Source organism: Dromiciops gliroides, chromosome 1, assembly GCF_019393635.1.
Source record: "Dromiciops gliroides isolate mDroGli1 chromosome 1, mDroGli1.pri, whole genome shotgun sequence".
In the NCBI taxonomy this organism is placed as follows: domain Eukaryota; kingdom Metazoa; phylum Chordata; class Mammalia; order Microbiotheria; family Microbiotheriidae; genus Dromiciops; species Dromiciops gliroides.
This window is the reverse complement of record NC_057861.1, coordinates 579,490,915-579,507,813: the sequence shown is the minus strand read 5'-3', so window position 1 is coordinate 579,507,813 and position 16,899 is coordinate 579,490,915. Positions and strand designations below refer to the sequence as shown.

Genomic DNA, 16,899 nt, shown 5'->3' with positions numbered 1-16,899 from the left:
ATACAAATGACTTTCAAATGGTTTTTAAAACCAAACATGATTCCATCAGTATAAGGAACTTCCAATGAGAAAGTCTTTCTACTAGTACAGATTAGTATCTCCTATGCAATTTAGAGTCACTTGTGTATACTGTCTGCCTCAGTTTCATCCTCTCTAAATTGAGCTGGAGAAGATGGCCAACCACCCAAAGGGGGTCATGAAGAGTCAGACATGACTGAAATGACAACAACGGGGTCTACTGACAGGATCCATGACTTGTGGGGGATTACAAAGCGGCACAGATCAGAGGCAAGACCTGAACCCGAATCTTCCTAACTCTTCAAGACAGTCCTAAATCTGTTAGAAACACTGCGTCTCATTTCAAACAACGAATAAAATAAAATTCTGTTCATAAGGGTGTGGAGGACATTGAAAAGTGCAATTTCAAATACATTCTAGAATAATGGCGTTTGTTTGAGCCACCCAAGTTGATTCCAGTGTATCTGTGGAGATTAAGAAACAGAGAAGGGGCAGCTAGGTGACGCAGTGGATAAAGCACTGGCCCTGGATTCAGGAGGATCTGAGTTCAAATCTGGCCTCAGACACTTGACATTTACTAGCTGTGTGACCCTGGGCAAGTCACTTAACCCCAACTGCCTCACACACACACACAAAAGAAACAGAGAAAACAGTATGTCAACTCACCAGTCACCTAAAGAATTTGCTCAGAATGAGACAATTTGTTTACAAAGAATATCTTTTTAATGGGTTATGGAGCCATAATTAAACCATAATTCCCAAAGGCCTAGAAACAAATGAATTGAGCCAATGCCCACTGAAGAATGATCTTTGGAGTTTATTTTCATACTGGCTGAAATTCAATTAGTTTAAATATTAAATTGCACACAATAAAGCCATATTGAAGGGGAATGGAATGTAACTTCTCCATAGAACGCTGCTGCTTATGTGTGACTTATTCTGGTTATGGCTGTAGGCCAATAGGACTCCTTCCCTGCCTCATCACTAGTCAGATCCAGTCATTCTAATGAAAAGTTACCAGCTACCCATCATGATGTTGGAATATCCCCATCAGTGCTCTTGTAAAATGAGTATCTGAATGTGGGGAGGGAAAGGGAACAAGCGTTTACTAAGCACCTTCTGTATGATGCCAAGAACTGTGCTTAACTGTGCCCTTTGAAAATATCTGCACAGAGACTCAGAGTGAGTGTCACATCATCTGCTCCATGTGGTAAGAGGCAGCTGGTAAAATGGGATGACAATCTGACCTGAGATCAGGAGACCTTAACTTGAATCCTGCTTCTGAAATTTGTTAATTTGGGTAAGTCCCATCATCCCACTGGGTCTAAGACTGTGGCCTGGGGGACTTAATCCTTTCAGTTCTCGGGGATCAACTCAGGGTCCAACAATGCTCTGAATATTGGCGGCCGCGGCTCTGCTTCACTTCATATTCTGGCCAACTTCTGACCTGCTCCTACATGTCTTCCTCAGGAAACTAAAGCAGTTCTCTGCTGATAGGAGATGAAAGCTAAGTCTTAAGTACTCGCTGGCTCACATTTTTATGATGCCTTAAAGTAATTCAATGAGGATTTATTAAGTGCCTCCCACATAGGGCTCTGTCCTCTGTTATGTTTGGGTTGCTGCAAGGAAGGTGATCTGTAAACCTCCTAGTCGTATCTAATGGGAGAGGCAGTGTAGCACAGTGGGCAGAGAGCTGGCCGAGGAAACAGGAACACCTTGATAAAAGTCCCATCTCTGATAGCTGGATGCATTTCTGATCCCCCTTAATTCTAGTGGCCTCCCTCGGGGGCTTGTTTCCAATTGAACCTGTATATATCTTGCTTGTTGTTTCCCACATTAAGACTGTGAGATCCTTGAGAGCAGGAACCATTTCTTACCTTTGTTTGTATCCCCAGCACTTAGCACAGTGCTTAAGAAATGTTTGTTGACTGAATGACAGCCTCCCAGTGTTCTGGGCACATCACTAAGTTGCAGAGAAGGTGCCAACTTGAGCATAAACTGAGGAGGTCTGTGCTGCCCTAGGTGCTCCTTTTCCAGTGAAATCAGAGCTCCAGTCTCCATCCCTATGTTATTATTGTTCAGCCATTTTTCCAGTAACATCCAACTCTTTGTGACCCCGCTTGGATTTTTTTGGCCAGATACTAGAGTGGTTTGCCATTTCCTTCTCCAACTCATTTTACAGATGAGGAAACTGAGGCAAACAGGGTTAAGTGACTTGCCCAGGGTCACACATATAGCAAGTATCTGAGTCCAGATTTGAACTCAGGAAGAGAAGTCCTCCTGACTCCAAGCACAGTTTTATCCACTATGCCACCTAGCTGCCCCTCTCTCTACAGTCTTATCTAAATGTAAGTTATTATAGAACATTGACTCCATTGCTTCTTTTAAACTATATAACAGAAGAAACTAGATCAAAGCTTCTTAAACTGTGGGTTGTGACCCCATGTAGGGTCACCTAACTGAATGTGGGGATCATAAAAAATCTGGCAACAGTAAAAGGATATTTATTGTCACATAAAAAATTTCTCGGGCGAAAAGTGGTCACAAGTGGAAAAAGTTTAAGAAGCCCTGAATTAGATGACCAATCTTTAAAAAAAAAATCTCCTGATAATCTGACCACTAAGACTAGAACGAAACTTCTACTTCTCAAACACTAAATTTGTTTCCTATATTGTTGTGATAAAAAATGAACAATGCCACTCATCTCTTTAAGAAAAACCGAGAGTTAGAAATGCAGAGCTCACAATCTAGATTAGAGGTTAAGGATCATGTCTGAAGAAAGGGTTCCAACTTCAGGATTTAGATGATTGAGAGCTGGAAAGGGCATTAGGGGTTATCTTGTCCAGCTGCCTTCTTTTATAGAGGTGAAAAATGAGGCCCCTGAAGGGAAGTGAATTGCACAATGTCTCACTGGTTGTAAGGAGAAAATGTGATGTGAACTCAAGTTCTCTGACTCCATAGTCTGCTACAACAAACACATTTAAAATAGGACTTGATTAAAGAATAATTTTATGTAACACCTCCATGTACACATACACATACATATGTACTACTTCGAATTAAATATATTCACAATACTGGATCATAAATAAAACTCTACCCCAAATGCAGTGTGTCCTAAAACCTCAGGGCGGTTTTGAGCTTTAATGGCTTAAAACCACACTTGAAACCTTTGGGAATACAAGGCTACCTTCTGTGTAACGAGGGACCCAAGCTTAATGCATCTTCAATCTGCACTGAGCCACAAGGAGGTCTGGGGAGTCTACTTCTGAAAATGTGTGAAGGTGTGTAATTGAGAGGTCTGCCCCGCCACTTTAAAGCATAAGCAGGTATTGAAGGGATTTGGGTCAGGATCTTATCTTTGCATCTATAGAACTACACCTAAATTTCCATCTCCATCTATACCTCTACATATACATATATATATATATGTACATACATATACATATATACATATGTAATAGTAACATATTTATCTATAGAAAATGGTATAGTCCAAACTTTCTTTTAATATGGTATGGTCATGATTGTGACAAATATATCATTTAACATGGCATATTATGATTTAATGTTCCCAGGATGAAATAGAATGTTATACTCCCCAGCACAATGCTTTGCCCACAGTTTGTGCTGAAGAGAGGCCTCATGTTTGGCTACCATAGTGAGGGCAGTGTGTCACCTTTCTTCCTACTCTCCAGTTGGATGATCACATACCTACAAAGTTGTGGCAGCAGCATCTAGTCCCCATTTTGGAGGCCACTGAACTAGACAGCTGCTGGAACAATCTGCCAAAAGCAGAACAATTAATACCTTCTTGACTTGCCTTAATGATAGTTTTATCCTTCATAAGGTGAAATCTGCAAGGGGAAATTCTATTTTGAAGTGTAGAAAAACTAAGCTGGGTGAAAGCAATGGTTATTTTGATATTTATTACAGAGAAGGAGAAGGAAAGCCTGGAAAATTATGACATGCATCTTAGATGTCAGGAGAACACATTTCAAAAGGCATTGAGGATGGGCAGGCTGTGAAAATCTAACAATCAGCCCAGGAGAGAAGGGAAGTTCTTAAAAATAAAGCTGGTTCCTTTACCAGGAGACATGATTCACTTGCCAAAGACACATGAGGAAGATGTAATCAAGGTGAGACAAGGTAGTGCCCTCTCTAGCTACTGTGCCATGTAGCTGCCCAGAAGTATGGCATGATCTTGTAAGAATAATGTCACGTGATCTGAGGCTAGCAAAGAAAGCCAAGAATTTAAAAATTTTTAATTTTTAAAAGGATTTTTAAAAAATATACTGGGGAAAATAAGAAGAGCCAAAAAAAAGAGTGGACAGGGCTACTAATCATGCACAGAAGGCAAAGTTGCTCAACTCATCTTTGTTTAATAAGTGCTAGCATTCATGTAGCACTTTAAAATTTGCAAAGTATTTAACAAATGTTTTATTTTGTCTTCACAACAGCCCTAGAAGGTAGGAACTATCATTATCTCCTTTTTACAGAGGAGGAAACTGAAGCACAGAGTAGTTAAGTCATTTGCCCAGGGGCACACAGTGTCTGAGGCAGGATTCAGACTTAGGTCTTCCTGACTCTAGGCCTAGTGTTCTGTGTGCCACCTGGTTGTCTTATTTCTCTTTCGGGCCACAAAGAATGATTCAGATTGGAAGAGACTGAACAAAAAATGGCTAATAGGAACTGGTACTAAGATAAGTGTGGATGCGAAAGCCACTGATGAGCTCAGGTCACCTGGCTCAGACCTACTATATCCTGGGAGATGTAAATGTTGAGTTAATGTCAATGTCTTCTGAAAATCTGTGGAGAACAAAGAAATTTATCATAGAACTGGAGAAGCACAGATCTTGCTTAGATTTTTTTAAATGGAAAAAATATATAGTCTGTAAATAATAGACCAATGAAAATGTCTAATATTCCAGCAAAACAAATCTAGAATGTTTTATTAAAGAAATGACCATGAACATCTAGAAAAGAGGCAGCTATTACAAACCTAATGTATGGCAACTTCCTTCCTCTTTTTCAGGGTTACTAAAAAGAAGGGTTTTGTAGACAGTTTATCTAGATTTTAGGAAGTCATCTGATAAAGTCTTTCATACTATTATTCTTGCAGTCAAGATGGAGAGTGGTGATTTGGAATGAGCTGAATGCCAGACTCTCAAAGGACTCATTAATGGCTTCATGTCAGATTGCAGGGGTTCTAGCGGAGAGTACTCTAGGGAGCTGTGCTTTGAGGCATTTTTCTCAATAATTTGGACAAAGGGACAGACTACATGTTTCTCAGATTCCAGAAGATGCAATGCTGGGAGGGATAGTTGATTCACTTGGTGAAAAGACTTGTTGAGTTTTCATCTCCCATCAGCTGCTCTGCTTGGTTTCCACTCCATGAAGTTCATCATGGAGAGATTGCTTCAGCTTTGATACCCAATACCTCCTCAGTACTCTCAGTTGCCTCTCCCCTCAAGAAAATGAGAGCTGCAAGGTACGACAAAAAACCCTCCCAAAGCCTCCCTTTAGGGAGGGTAAAATTTTTCAGCCATCCCATCATTTATCATCAGCTGTTCTCCTTGGTATGCTAAGGAAACTCCCCCCCACCTCCTTACATTTCAACTTCTTTTGGGGTATTATCTTCCCCCATTAGATTATAAACTCCTCAAGGACAAGAACTGTCCTTGTCAGATACTTGTCAGATAGCTGAGTGACCCTGGACAAGTCACAAAACCTTGTTTTTCTTCCTTCCTTCCTTCCTTCCTTCCTTCCTTCCTTCCTTCCTTCCTTCCTTCCTTCCTTCCTTCCTTCCTTCCTTCCTTCCTTCCTTCCTTCCTTCCTTCCTTCTCTCCAGAAGTTAGCATAGTGCCTGAATGACACAGAGCAGGTGCTCAATAAATGTTTATTGACTACTGACTATTAACAGTCAGGACTTTAAGTGACCTTATTGAGTTGTAACATTTTGCCTAATTCAGTAAGATTTAATTTAATGGGAACAAATCTTATATTTGGGCTTAGAAAGCAAGTTCACAAGTAATAGAAAGATGAAACATGGCTAGACAGAAAGTCATCAGAAAACAATCTTGGGACAAGGGACAGGGGGCGGAGCCAAGATGGCAGAGAAAAGGCAGTAAATGCTCAGAGCTCCTGACACAATTACTCCAAAAAACTCCAAACACAGCCATAAGACAACTCCTAGAGCAGCAGAACACAGAAAAAGACAGGCTGAGATTATTTTCCAGTCAAAGACAGCTTAGAAGTTTGGCAGGAGTGGAGTCCAACCCCATGATCTGCCAACACAGATCCAGCCCCAGGCAGGCTGAGCCAGAGAAAATTAGCCCCAAGCCTCTGAATAAGCTGCAGCTCCGGCATCTTCTGGAACTAAGCTCACCATCTGGTGAGAGGGCTGAAGGCTGGCCGGGGTCAGGGGAGACTACAGGGGTGGCTGCAGGAGCTGAGGGGGAATTTGGTAGTACTACCCCAGCATAGAACCTGAAGAAATCTTGAGTGGCAGTGGTCCAGATAGGGGAGGGGTACAGGTTCATCAGAGCTAACAACCACAGCAAACGAAATTTTGTTGCCTGGTTAATTAGCAACTTGGCCTGGGGTTATTTACAGACCACAGCATAGGCCAGGTGACTGAAGAACCTACCCCTCCTTAAATCATACCACCTGGGACCCCCTGAAGCTTGGGACAGTACAGCCTGGAAGCAGGGCCCCACTTTAACAAGGAGTAAAAAGTCAAGTAAAAGACAGAGAAAGATGAGCAGGCAGAGAAAGTTGTGAACCATAGAAAGTTTCTTTAGTGACAAGGAAGATCGAGGAGCACCCTCAGAAAAGGATAGCAGCGTCACGGCTCCTACATTCAAAGCTTTCAAGAAAAATATTAATTGGTCTCAGGCCATAGAGGTGCTCCAAAATGACTTTGAAAATAAGAGAGGTAGAGGGAGAAATGAGAGGGATGCAGGAGAATCATGAGAAAAAAGTCAACAGCTTGGAAAGCCAAATGGACAAGGAAATACAAAAGCTCTCTGAAGAAAATAATTATCTAAGAATTAGGATTGAACAAATGGAAGCTAGTGACTTTGAGAAACCAAGACACAAGAAAACAATTTTTGGGTTTAAGCTGATTGTAAGGTCAACATGAGTCAACAGTGTGGAAGGTAGTTTGGCTGTGATAAGAGAGACAAGTGGTATCCAGGCTCAGAAAGGTCAGAGTGGCACTGTACTTTGTCCTGGTCAGACATGTGGAGTATTGTGTTCACTCAGTTCCAGGGTGAAAAACCTAATAAGCTGAAAAGTATTCAGAAAAGGGCAACCAGTATGCTGGAAGGCCTTGAGTACATGTCATATGGAGCTCTGTAGAAGGAGTTTAGTCTGAACAAGATAGATAGGTTCTTGTTGTTATATTGTTCCAGACTCTCATTTGAGTTTTTCTTGGCGAAGATCCTAGGGTGTTTTGCCATTTTCTTCTCTAGTTAATTTTATAGATGAGGAAACAGGGTTATGTGACTTGTCCAGGGTCACCGAGCTAGTAAGTATCTGAGGCAGGATTTGAACTCAGAAAGATCTCTTCCTGACACAAGACACTATACTATATCCACTGGGCCACCTAGCTGTCCCTAATGATCAATATCTTCATGTAATCACAGGGCTGCCATGTATAAGAGGAAGTGAGAGAAACCAGTGGAAGTTAAAAATATATAAACTGCCCAAATTTTGCTATATGGAAGAAATGCTCTCTGGAAGTAGAATGTGCTTCCTTGGAAGGTACTGTGTTCTCATTCACTGGAAATCTTTAAGCAAAGAAAATGACTGCTCTTTAGATTTATTATAGAGGAGATTCTCATCCAGGTACAGATTGGCCTGGACAGCTTCTGTAATCCCTTTCAACTGATTTTATTAATGTGGTGAATTACTCAGTCTTTGAATTCAGAGTACATTATACAGGTTAGCTCTTGTGGAATAATAAAAATGGAAGTTTCAGGTATTATTTACTTGGTATAGATGAATCCAAAAATTGTAAAACATACTGCATTCTTTTATTCAAATCTTATCGTTCTTTTAGGCTCAAATAGTCAGTTCTTATATATTATTTCTACTTAACAATGATCAAAATAAAGGTTCTTTATATTAATATTCTCCTATTGGATTAGATATCTGTTGGGGGAGGAGGACTGAATTTGTTCTTTCTTTTCAAAGAAGTGAAAAGTGTCTGATGGAATATGCTCATTCAAAGCAATATGCAAAAGATTTGTGTAATGCCAAGATGGAATACTATTTCGATAGAAGGTAGACAATTTCTTTTATGTACTGTCTTGGTCTAGAGGAGATTTGGTACATCAATGAAAAAGCTCTTCAAACCCTCCTCTCTTCCAGGGAGCGGAACCCTACAAACTTTTCTTTTTAAATATATAAAAAATATATATATATATATATATACATACATATATATATATATGTATATACATATGTATATGTGTGTATATATAAATTTTTTTTAAACAGGTGGCCTACTTTGCAGTTTTCCATCTGGCCTCCAGGAGGCAGCACTCCAAATGAGAGATTTACACAATGTGTTGTACTATTCCATCAGCCAGGGTTAGGTGAAATTCAAACTAAAGGTTAATCAGCCAAATCCAGAAATTGTTCACTTCTCAACCTAATAGCAAATTTTAATAAACAAGCTGGATAATTTTCAAGTCTGCATTTGGAACACAAAACTGCAGTTACCTTAATCTGGCTTAATTAACATCAGCTCTAGAATTTATTTTAAAGATAAAGAGGCTGTTTTGTATAAAGACAAAAGGTCAGTTTAATTTTATGAAGAATAATTTGCCTCTAGTCAGTACCTCATTTTCTTCTTCATGCTCCAATATGGCCTGCAGAAAAGCCCTCCTCTCATGACTTGAAGATTTCTGATCAAACATGCCCGCTTGGATAACTTTCTGATCCACATTCAATTTGTATTTTGCGGCTGCGAGAATCTTTTCTTCCACGCTGTTTACAGTGCAGAGTCTAAGCACCCGGACTTCATTTTGCTGGCCAATCCGGTGAGCTCGATCTTGGGCCTGCAAATCCTGTTCAAGACAATAATATGCCATGTTATAGCCATCTCTGGTTCCTCAACAAATTAGCTGATATTCAAAGCAAAAGCATGGTAATATATGGCCCACCGACTTTTGAAAATTTATCCAAAATACCTGGTAGTCACTGGCATGTGAAAAGTGATGCGATAATGTCTTTTGACATTGACAGTCACTGGTTGAAGAAGATAGGTTCGAAGGAAGTTTAGATTTTTGTTTGTTTGTTTTTTGTTGTTTTTGCAGGGCAGTGGGGGTTAAGTGACTTGCCCAGGGTCACACAGCTAGTAAGTGTCAAGTGTCTGAGGCTGGATTTGAACTCAGGTCCTCCTGAATCCAGGGCCGGTGCTTTATCCACTGCACCACCTAGCTGCCCCAGGAAGTTTAGATTTAAGCTAAACAAGTCCAAATTTAAATGGATGCTGGGTTTAGAAAGCAGACTTCTATAGATGGGCACTTTGATCTGTCTTTATCTCCAGGAGCTCCTAGCAGTTTGCAAATTCAGAGCTAGGAGGGTCCTTGCAGATAATTTAGTCAAAGCACCTCATTTTACAGATATGGAAAGTTAGATCCAAATGTCAATTGACTTGCCAAGGTCCCAGAGGGCAAAAGTAATAGAGCTGTGAACTAAACCTAGGTATTCTACTGCAGATCTTTCCATCTGTCTCATGCTGGCATGGGCAATTTTTTGGTTTTGACCTTATGACTTTATATTATGCAATAAGATGTGTGAAATACCTTTTACTTCAGCGTGAAGTTCTGAATGGGAAAGGCATATGCCTAAAAAAATTCTGACATCAAGTATTTTCTCATAGTCAGCTCTCCCAGCTGCTATCCTAGAATAGATGTACTTATGCTCATGTTGCCCATATTATTTCTACCTCTGGTAGAAATAGGAGGAGGAATATATTTGGAAATGAAGATGATGTAAAAATAAAATATAGCAATTTTAAAAAAAGAATTGGGGGGGTAGTGTGTGCTAAAAGAAAGGTGTCAATGGGAAACCTCTTCATTAACCAAGGGGTTACTGCACCAAGCAGTCAATCATGCTATAAGTCATAAACAAGGTATTTAAACCAGATGAGAATCATTTTGTGCAACAACTGTGGCAAAAGGAAGTTCATTCAGATATTTTGATAGTGCACTGCCACAACTGTAGCAAAGAAAAGCATCACACTGGGTGTCCAGAGTGCTTTTAAAACTAGGCCTCCTTCCAGAATTTTGAGAAATACTTTATTGGGTCAGACTGGTGATCAACAAAATCTTCTGTGTTTTGCCAAAGAATATGAAAAACCTGCTGATGCAATTTCTGATTTAGGGACTTTAATTAAGAGACTAATTAGGCAAAAATGTTTTCATAAGATTATTTGAAAATGTGAATATAAATATGACGATGCTGAAGCACAAGCACAGTTGGTACACAATCAACTTTTAATTATTTTACTAAAGGGTACAATGGAAAATTGAAATCCAGGAAAAACAATCCTTCACTTTCAGGCTTCTCCTTCATTATCAATTCTTTAAAAACAATTCCTAACAAACAGCCAATGTGGCTAATTTCAGGGTCTCCTCCATTCTTACTATCCACTAGAGGATGTTAATAAATTGTGAAAGGGTTAATATGCAGGCAGCAAAAGAGGAGAGCAGCAAAGAAGGGTGTGAGTAATCCACAAACTGGCTAATTAGCCCTGAATAACGAAGAATTGGCTGCAATTACTTTTTCCTCTTTCTGAAAGAACTAGGACTATTTACTCCCTCTTGAAACATTTGCCAAGTGAACATTTTATGACCAGCATTTATTTACTCTGGAAAATAAGACAAAGGAAGAGGGAGTTGGCTTAACATTACAATATGTGTAAATTAAACTAGACTTAAGGAAGACTATCCTCACAAAGAAAAGGTGTTAAACATTATAATTTGGGAATTTGGAATGGTTCATATCTGTCTCAATTGGTTTAGGTGTAGTGTTACTTCAAGGTGGTGGGACAGGGTAGAGGCTGACCTTTGATCAAACGTTCTATGAAATGTGTGCCATTCATATTTTTTAAAAGGTTAAATTAATATACTTGAAATATCCCCAAATGTTTAAAATAATGTACTAAATCGATCTTGTCAACAGCAGCAAAGTTGGGACTGTGATGGGATTAAGAAAGATGAAAACTTTTCTGTCCATGAATCTGCTGCTAAAAAGGTTTCCCTAGTCACTTTTTCTTACAAGCTTAATTTGCTAATATAAGCTCATTCCTCAAGAAAGCAATAAGGGCAGCTAGATGGAGCAGTGGATAGAGCACCGGCCCTGGAATCAGGAGGACCTGAGTTCAAATCCGACCACAGACACTTAATACTGGCTGTGTGACCCTGGGCAAGTCACTTAACCCCAATTGCCTCACCAAAAAAAAAAAAAAAAAAGAAAGAAAGAAAAGAAAGAAAACAATGAGAGCAAGCCCTATCATGTTTCATAAACCAGGTTCAATTTTTATAAGCTATGACAACAGATACGTCTTGAATTTAAAAATAAAATGTCATTCATAAGCACCACTATGTTAAATGAGCTCTGAAAAAGAATAAAAATAAAAAATAGCTTAAAGCAAAGGTTAGATAATTCTGATAACTGTTGATTTAGTTGTATACTCAGCTGAGGACATCTACTCTAAGTGAATGAGCTACACCAAAGCGATTGGTAACACTAGGCTCCCGATAGAACAGACACAACCACCAGTGAACTCTTTTAAAGTACAAAATTCGGTCCCAGTCATTTTGATGCACTCACTGCCTTTATGTTATTTTCATTAATCTGAAGCTAACATGCAGCAAACAGTCAATGCTTAGAGTTTCTATTTCATCACTCTGATTTTTCTTTCACCTTTGGATCTTGCTCACAAAAGCACCATCCATGAAATTTTAATAGCACTATAGATTGATATAGAAATTCTCTGACATCCTTTTCCATGATAAAACAGTATTTTGAGTAATTGATTTTAGTTGTCTCCAAAGACCAGATCTAGCATACCAGACTGTTTATTCAAAAAGGTAAAAATCTAGTCAACTCCATTCATCCACAAGACCACAAGAAAGTAAGGGAAAGAAGCAACTGGACCACTGCTTATGAAACTTCCTAGCACACAGCAGGCTCTTAATAAATGCTGATTGACTGACTATCCAAATTAAAAGGGTGGCAATTTAGACGGTATCATAAACTTTTAAAAAGTTCTTTACTGTATGTCAAAGAGTCATTTGTTGAGGAAGGCTTTCTGACTTCTCATATTTTAAAATCGAGTATTTTAGAATGGTCAAATAGAATTTAATAAATCAAAACTGCAGCGCAGTTATCCTATTAAAAAGTAGCAGCAATCTTCCTGCCCCATCCTACCCTCAAAATAAAGAAAACAAACATAATCCTGAATTTAAGTACTATAGTTTCAAAAATGGGACTTTAATTTATTTTTCCCTTTGACAATTCTTTTAAACACTGAGCAGAATCTTATGAACTACAGCATACTGTGGCAAGGAAGATACCAAGGGCTGGATGTTAAAGCTAAGGAGAAATAGTGCTTTTGTATCTCAGACTTGGTTCTCCAAAGATTTTCGATACCACTATTGACCAGTGCTCTGATATTTCACCTAGCAGAGATTATCTGTCCATCTCCTGGTGTCTATTATTTTTCCTCCTGATTTGTCCCATGGAGACAACAGCTATGACTGATCTTTTCTCTAGACTGCTGTCATCATGGATGCTGAAGTACTGAAATAAGTCTTCAAGACATGCGCACCTGGTGAGGATTCCAATCACTATCAAAGATGACAACGGTATCAGCTGCCTGAAGGTTCAGACCGAGACCTCCTGCTCTGGTACTCAGTAAGAAAATGAAAAATTGTGAACCAGGCTCATTGAACTTCTTCAGCAAGGCAGCACGATCTTCTGATTTTGTGGTACCTGATAGACAATGGAAGAAGAGAGGAAGAAAAGGGATTTTCCAATTGAGTGAAGTCTGAAAAATAATGCAAAGTTTAAAAATGAAACAAAGCAAAACAAACCATACCGTCTGCAAATGAGAGAATCTCAGAATTCGAAGGGAAATCAAAAGCCATCTAATCCAACCTATACCTAAACAAGAACGCCCTCTAATGACATACAACACAAGAATCCTTTCTTGGTATCCCCAGAGAGTAGCACAGTTTCTGACACACAATAGGTATTTGATAAATGTTTGCTGACTTGATAAGCTGTCATCTAGCATTTGCTTGAATACCTTTAGTGAAGAGCATCTCATTGTCTCCCAGGGTGGCCCATTATGTTTTAGATTAGAGAGTTTTTCCTTGTGTCAAGTCCAAATAGGCCTCTTTACCCCATATTCTTATTTTTGTCTTCTAAGGCAAAGCATAATGAATCTATGGCCTACAAGCACCCTTCAAAATGCTTGAAAACAGCTTTTTTCTCTGTCTTCTCTCCTCTAGGATGGATATTCACAATTCCTTCAACATCTCTTCACATGGCATGATCTATATGGCCTTTACTGTCATGATTATCCTCCCCATCTTACTAACATCCTTCCCAAAATGTGGTGCCCAAACTGAGCACAATTATTCAGAGGAGGATTGATTAGGATGGAGTACAGCATCATTACTCACTCCCAAGTCATAAACAAGATAACCTTTTCTTTTATCTTGCACTACCAAAAAAGTCAATATATTTTAAAGCATGTCTATTTTAAACCATATAGAAAAAAAATTAAAAATTGAAAAAACTTGAATCACCTAAATTCAGATTTTATTCTGGTATTTGCTAGTTGTGCATACTTAGAAAAGTAATTTTTTTTCCTCTGAGCCTCAAGTAAGTGTCCATGATTTATTGTATTGACTCTTTGTGTGTGTATGTATGTAGCAATGGGGGTTAAGTGACTTGCCCAGGGTCACACAGCTAGTAAGTGTCAGAGGCCAGATTTGAACTCAGGTACTCCTGAATCCAGGGCCAATGCTTTATCCACTGTGCCACCTAGCTGCCCCCCATGATTTATTGTAAATGGGAAATAATTTGCCTAGAGATGGAATTGCAGATTCTTGCTATGTATTTCAAAAGGTCACTCAGGGTGGAATGTAGGGGAAGTAAGTCCTGGATTGGGGATGGGAAATAAGCAATATGTTTTTCTCAAAGAAACCCTATGAGATCAGGACTATGACTATTATAATTTCCATTTTATAGACAAGGACATGCAGACTATGACAGGTTAAGACTAGGGTCATACAGCAGGTAAGGAATAAAAATGAACCCTGAGCCACTGCCTCCCCTGATTCTAGTCTAGAGAATATTCTCCACCATCTGGCATTTTCTTAAACATCTAGTCTATTACACTACAGTTAAAAAAGTATAACTATAAAAATTAAGAGATTTCTGCTCAAATCTTATTTTGCAATTTGGAAAAAATTCTGAAGTGCTGTGTTCCTAAAATCTTGAGATAAATATCTTCCGCCTTCATGTGACTATCTTTGGACAGAAAAAAATAGTACTTTAGACTACTAGAAGTTATTATTGTGAGTTATATGACAGTACACAGTTTTCTATAAAAAGCCTCTGTTTAAACTCAAAGAAATGATTATGGAATAAAATATTTAAAGACTAAATCTTAAAGAATCAAGTTACCATCAAAGTCAAGATCACAACTAAGATGAGATCACAATTAGTTGCTTATTATTTCTGTTCTTTCTATTTAGTAAAAATTAAAGGTATCATTATGGAGAAAAGAAATTTCTTAACACTGCTTTCAATGAAGAAAAACTGAAAATTCGAGTCTTAGTGAATCATCTATCTATAAATTTCAGTTTACCATGTCTAAAATAATTAATACTTAAATACAAATGCTTAGGATAGTACCTAACATATAGTAGGCACTTAATAAAGTGTTTATTTGAGCTACAGCTCAAATCCTTTTATCATAAACTCCAAGGAGTTACCTAAGTTATTTGGTGGTATTTGTTGTTTTGAACAATGCTTGAAAAAATTGGGGTATATTTTCAGTACTCAGGTGTTTTGGGCAATGTTGTTGGCTTTCTAAGAGGTGGTGAAAGGTGCAAAATGTTATTTAAATTATTCTTTTCAGTAGCTTAAATATTTCTATTATTTTCCAGATGCACCAATAAAATAATAATAATAATTGTATAACAACTGTACAAATTAGTACTTCCTTTGTAACCAATTATGACATTAAACTTAATGAAAGATGATCAGAATCAAAGTTATAATAGTCTATTTTAATATTGCATTGCATGTATTCATTCATTCAATAAATATTTATTAAAATGTGCCAAGACCTGTGCTAAGCACTGTTTTTTAAAAAATATTAAGTATTTGTGTGTGCATGCATACAAATATACACACAAAAATTCTGAGAAATAATGACATCTGTTTTCTGTGGTTGAAAGGGTAAAAGTTCACCTGGCATATATTAGAATAAAGTCTTGGACAACTGATTAAATTATGGTATGGGTAAAGTACATATGGCTAAAATGAAACTAACCAGATTTTTCTACCAAAGCTGCCAATAGGTTTTCAATGTAACATAAGGATTAAAAAAATAAAAAGGAATCCCAAAATTTTTCTGCCTAGTGCCAATCAGCAAAAATAAGGAGTTTAATCATATTTTATGACATACATAACCAGAATAAAACTTTAATTGTAAAACCTGGAAAAATCTTATTTAATTCCTTATAATGCAGAGTCACAGTATATTATTGTGAGGCTCAGGTTAGGTATCCTTGACAAATGCAGATGGTAGCAAAGAATCATAAGTTGGGATCTTTGTTGATAATCAACTCATCTGTATCTTTTTTTTTTTTTTTTTGCAGGGCAATGAAGGTTAAGTGACTTGCCCAGAGTCACAGAGTTAGTAAGTGTCAAATGTCTGAGGTGGGATTTGAACTCAGGTCCTTCTGAATCCAGGGCCAATGCTTTATCCACTGTGCCTGTGCCACCTAGCTGTCCCCATCTGTATCATTTTCTTTTCTTTTCTTTTCTTTCTTTCTTTTTTTTTTTGGGGGGGGGTGAGGCAATTGGGGTTAAGTGACTTACCCAGGGTCACACAGCTAGTAAGTGTCAAGTGTCTGATGCTGGATTTGAACTCAGGTCCTTCTGAATCCAGGGCTGGGGCTTTAACCACAGCGCCACCTAGCTTCCCCCATCTGTATCATTTTCGAAGAAGATGCAATTTACCAGGTATGGATGTCATCCAGACCTAATTGCTTGTTATAGTAGCAGGATTTAATTTGCTTAGTAAAATCAAGCTTTCTTTTCATGGTTTTGTACTTTTTGAGGTAGAACATATCCAGTTACAAAGAGACATTAGACAGTGGTCACATCTGTGAAGGATATTAGAAAATGTATAGGAGTGAACTGTGTACAGAGTATCCCAAAAGTCTCAGTGTGGTTTTAAGTTTGGGATACCAAAAAAATCTAACAGCTTAAAACTGCACTGTGACTTTGGGGGCATCTGATACTTATGTTTCCATAATAAGAACTATTAAACTGGTTTTTAGCTGTTGTCAGAAAACTCATTCATTTTTTTGTAAGAGAAGATCATACTAGGAATAATTATTTAAATTTAGTTTCTTGACATTTCTGTTTTCTTAAGTTAGGATATGAAACTTTGGAAAGTTCCTGTATAAGGCCCCAGGAAGAATTATATTACCTTTTCTCCCTCTAAAAATTATTTTAATTTTAAATGCTTTAGTATTATTTACTAAATATATCCACTTAAAATTCTACACTAGACAAACAAGTATACCTTTCCAGAGGCACGGACTAAAGTGC

At 38.1% G+C, this 16,899-nt stretch overlaps 1 protein-coding gene across 5 annotated transcripts in view; it reads right to left on the bottom strand.

The window, feature by feature from the left end:
* The window catches only part of SMARCA2 (SWI/SNF related, matrix associated, actin dependent regulator of chromatin, subfamily a, member 2), a 211,838-nt gene that overhangs the window by 76,160 nt on the left and 118,779 nt on the right, over positions 1-16,899 (bottom strand). For all 5 annotated transcript variants that reach the window (XM_043980573.1, XM_043980568.1, XM_043980560.1 and 2 more), the window contains 2 exons: positions 12,869-13,032; positions 8,868-9,095 (listed from right to left, as the gene is read on the bottom strand). In XM_043980573.1, the coding sequence (XP_043836508.1) occupies positions 8,868-9,095; positions 12,869-13,032 (392 nt within the window). The remainder of the gene's footprint in view (positions 1-8,867; positions 9,096-12,868; positions 13,033-16,899) is intronic.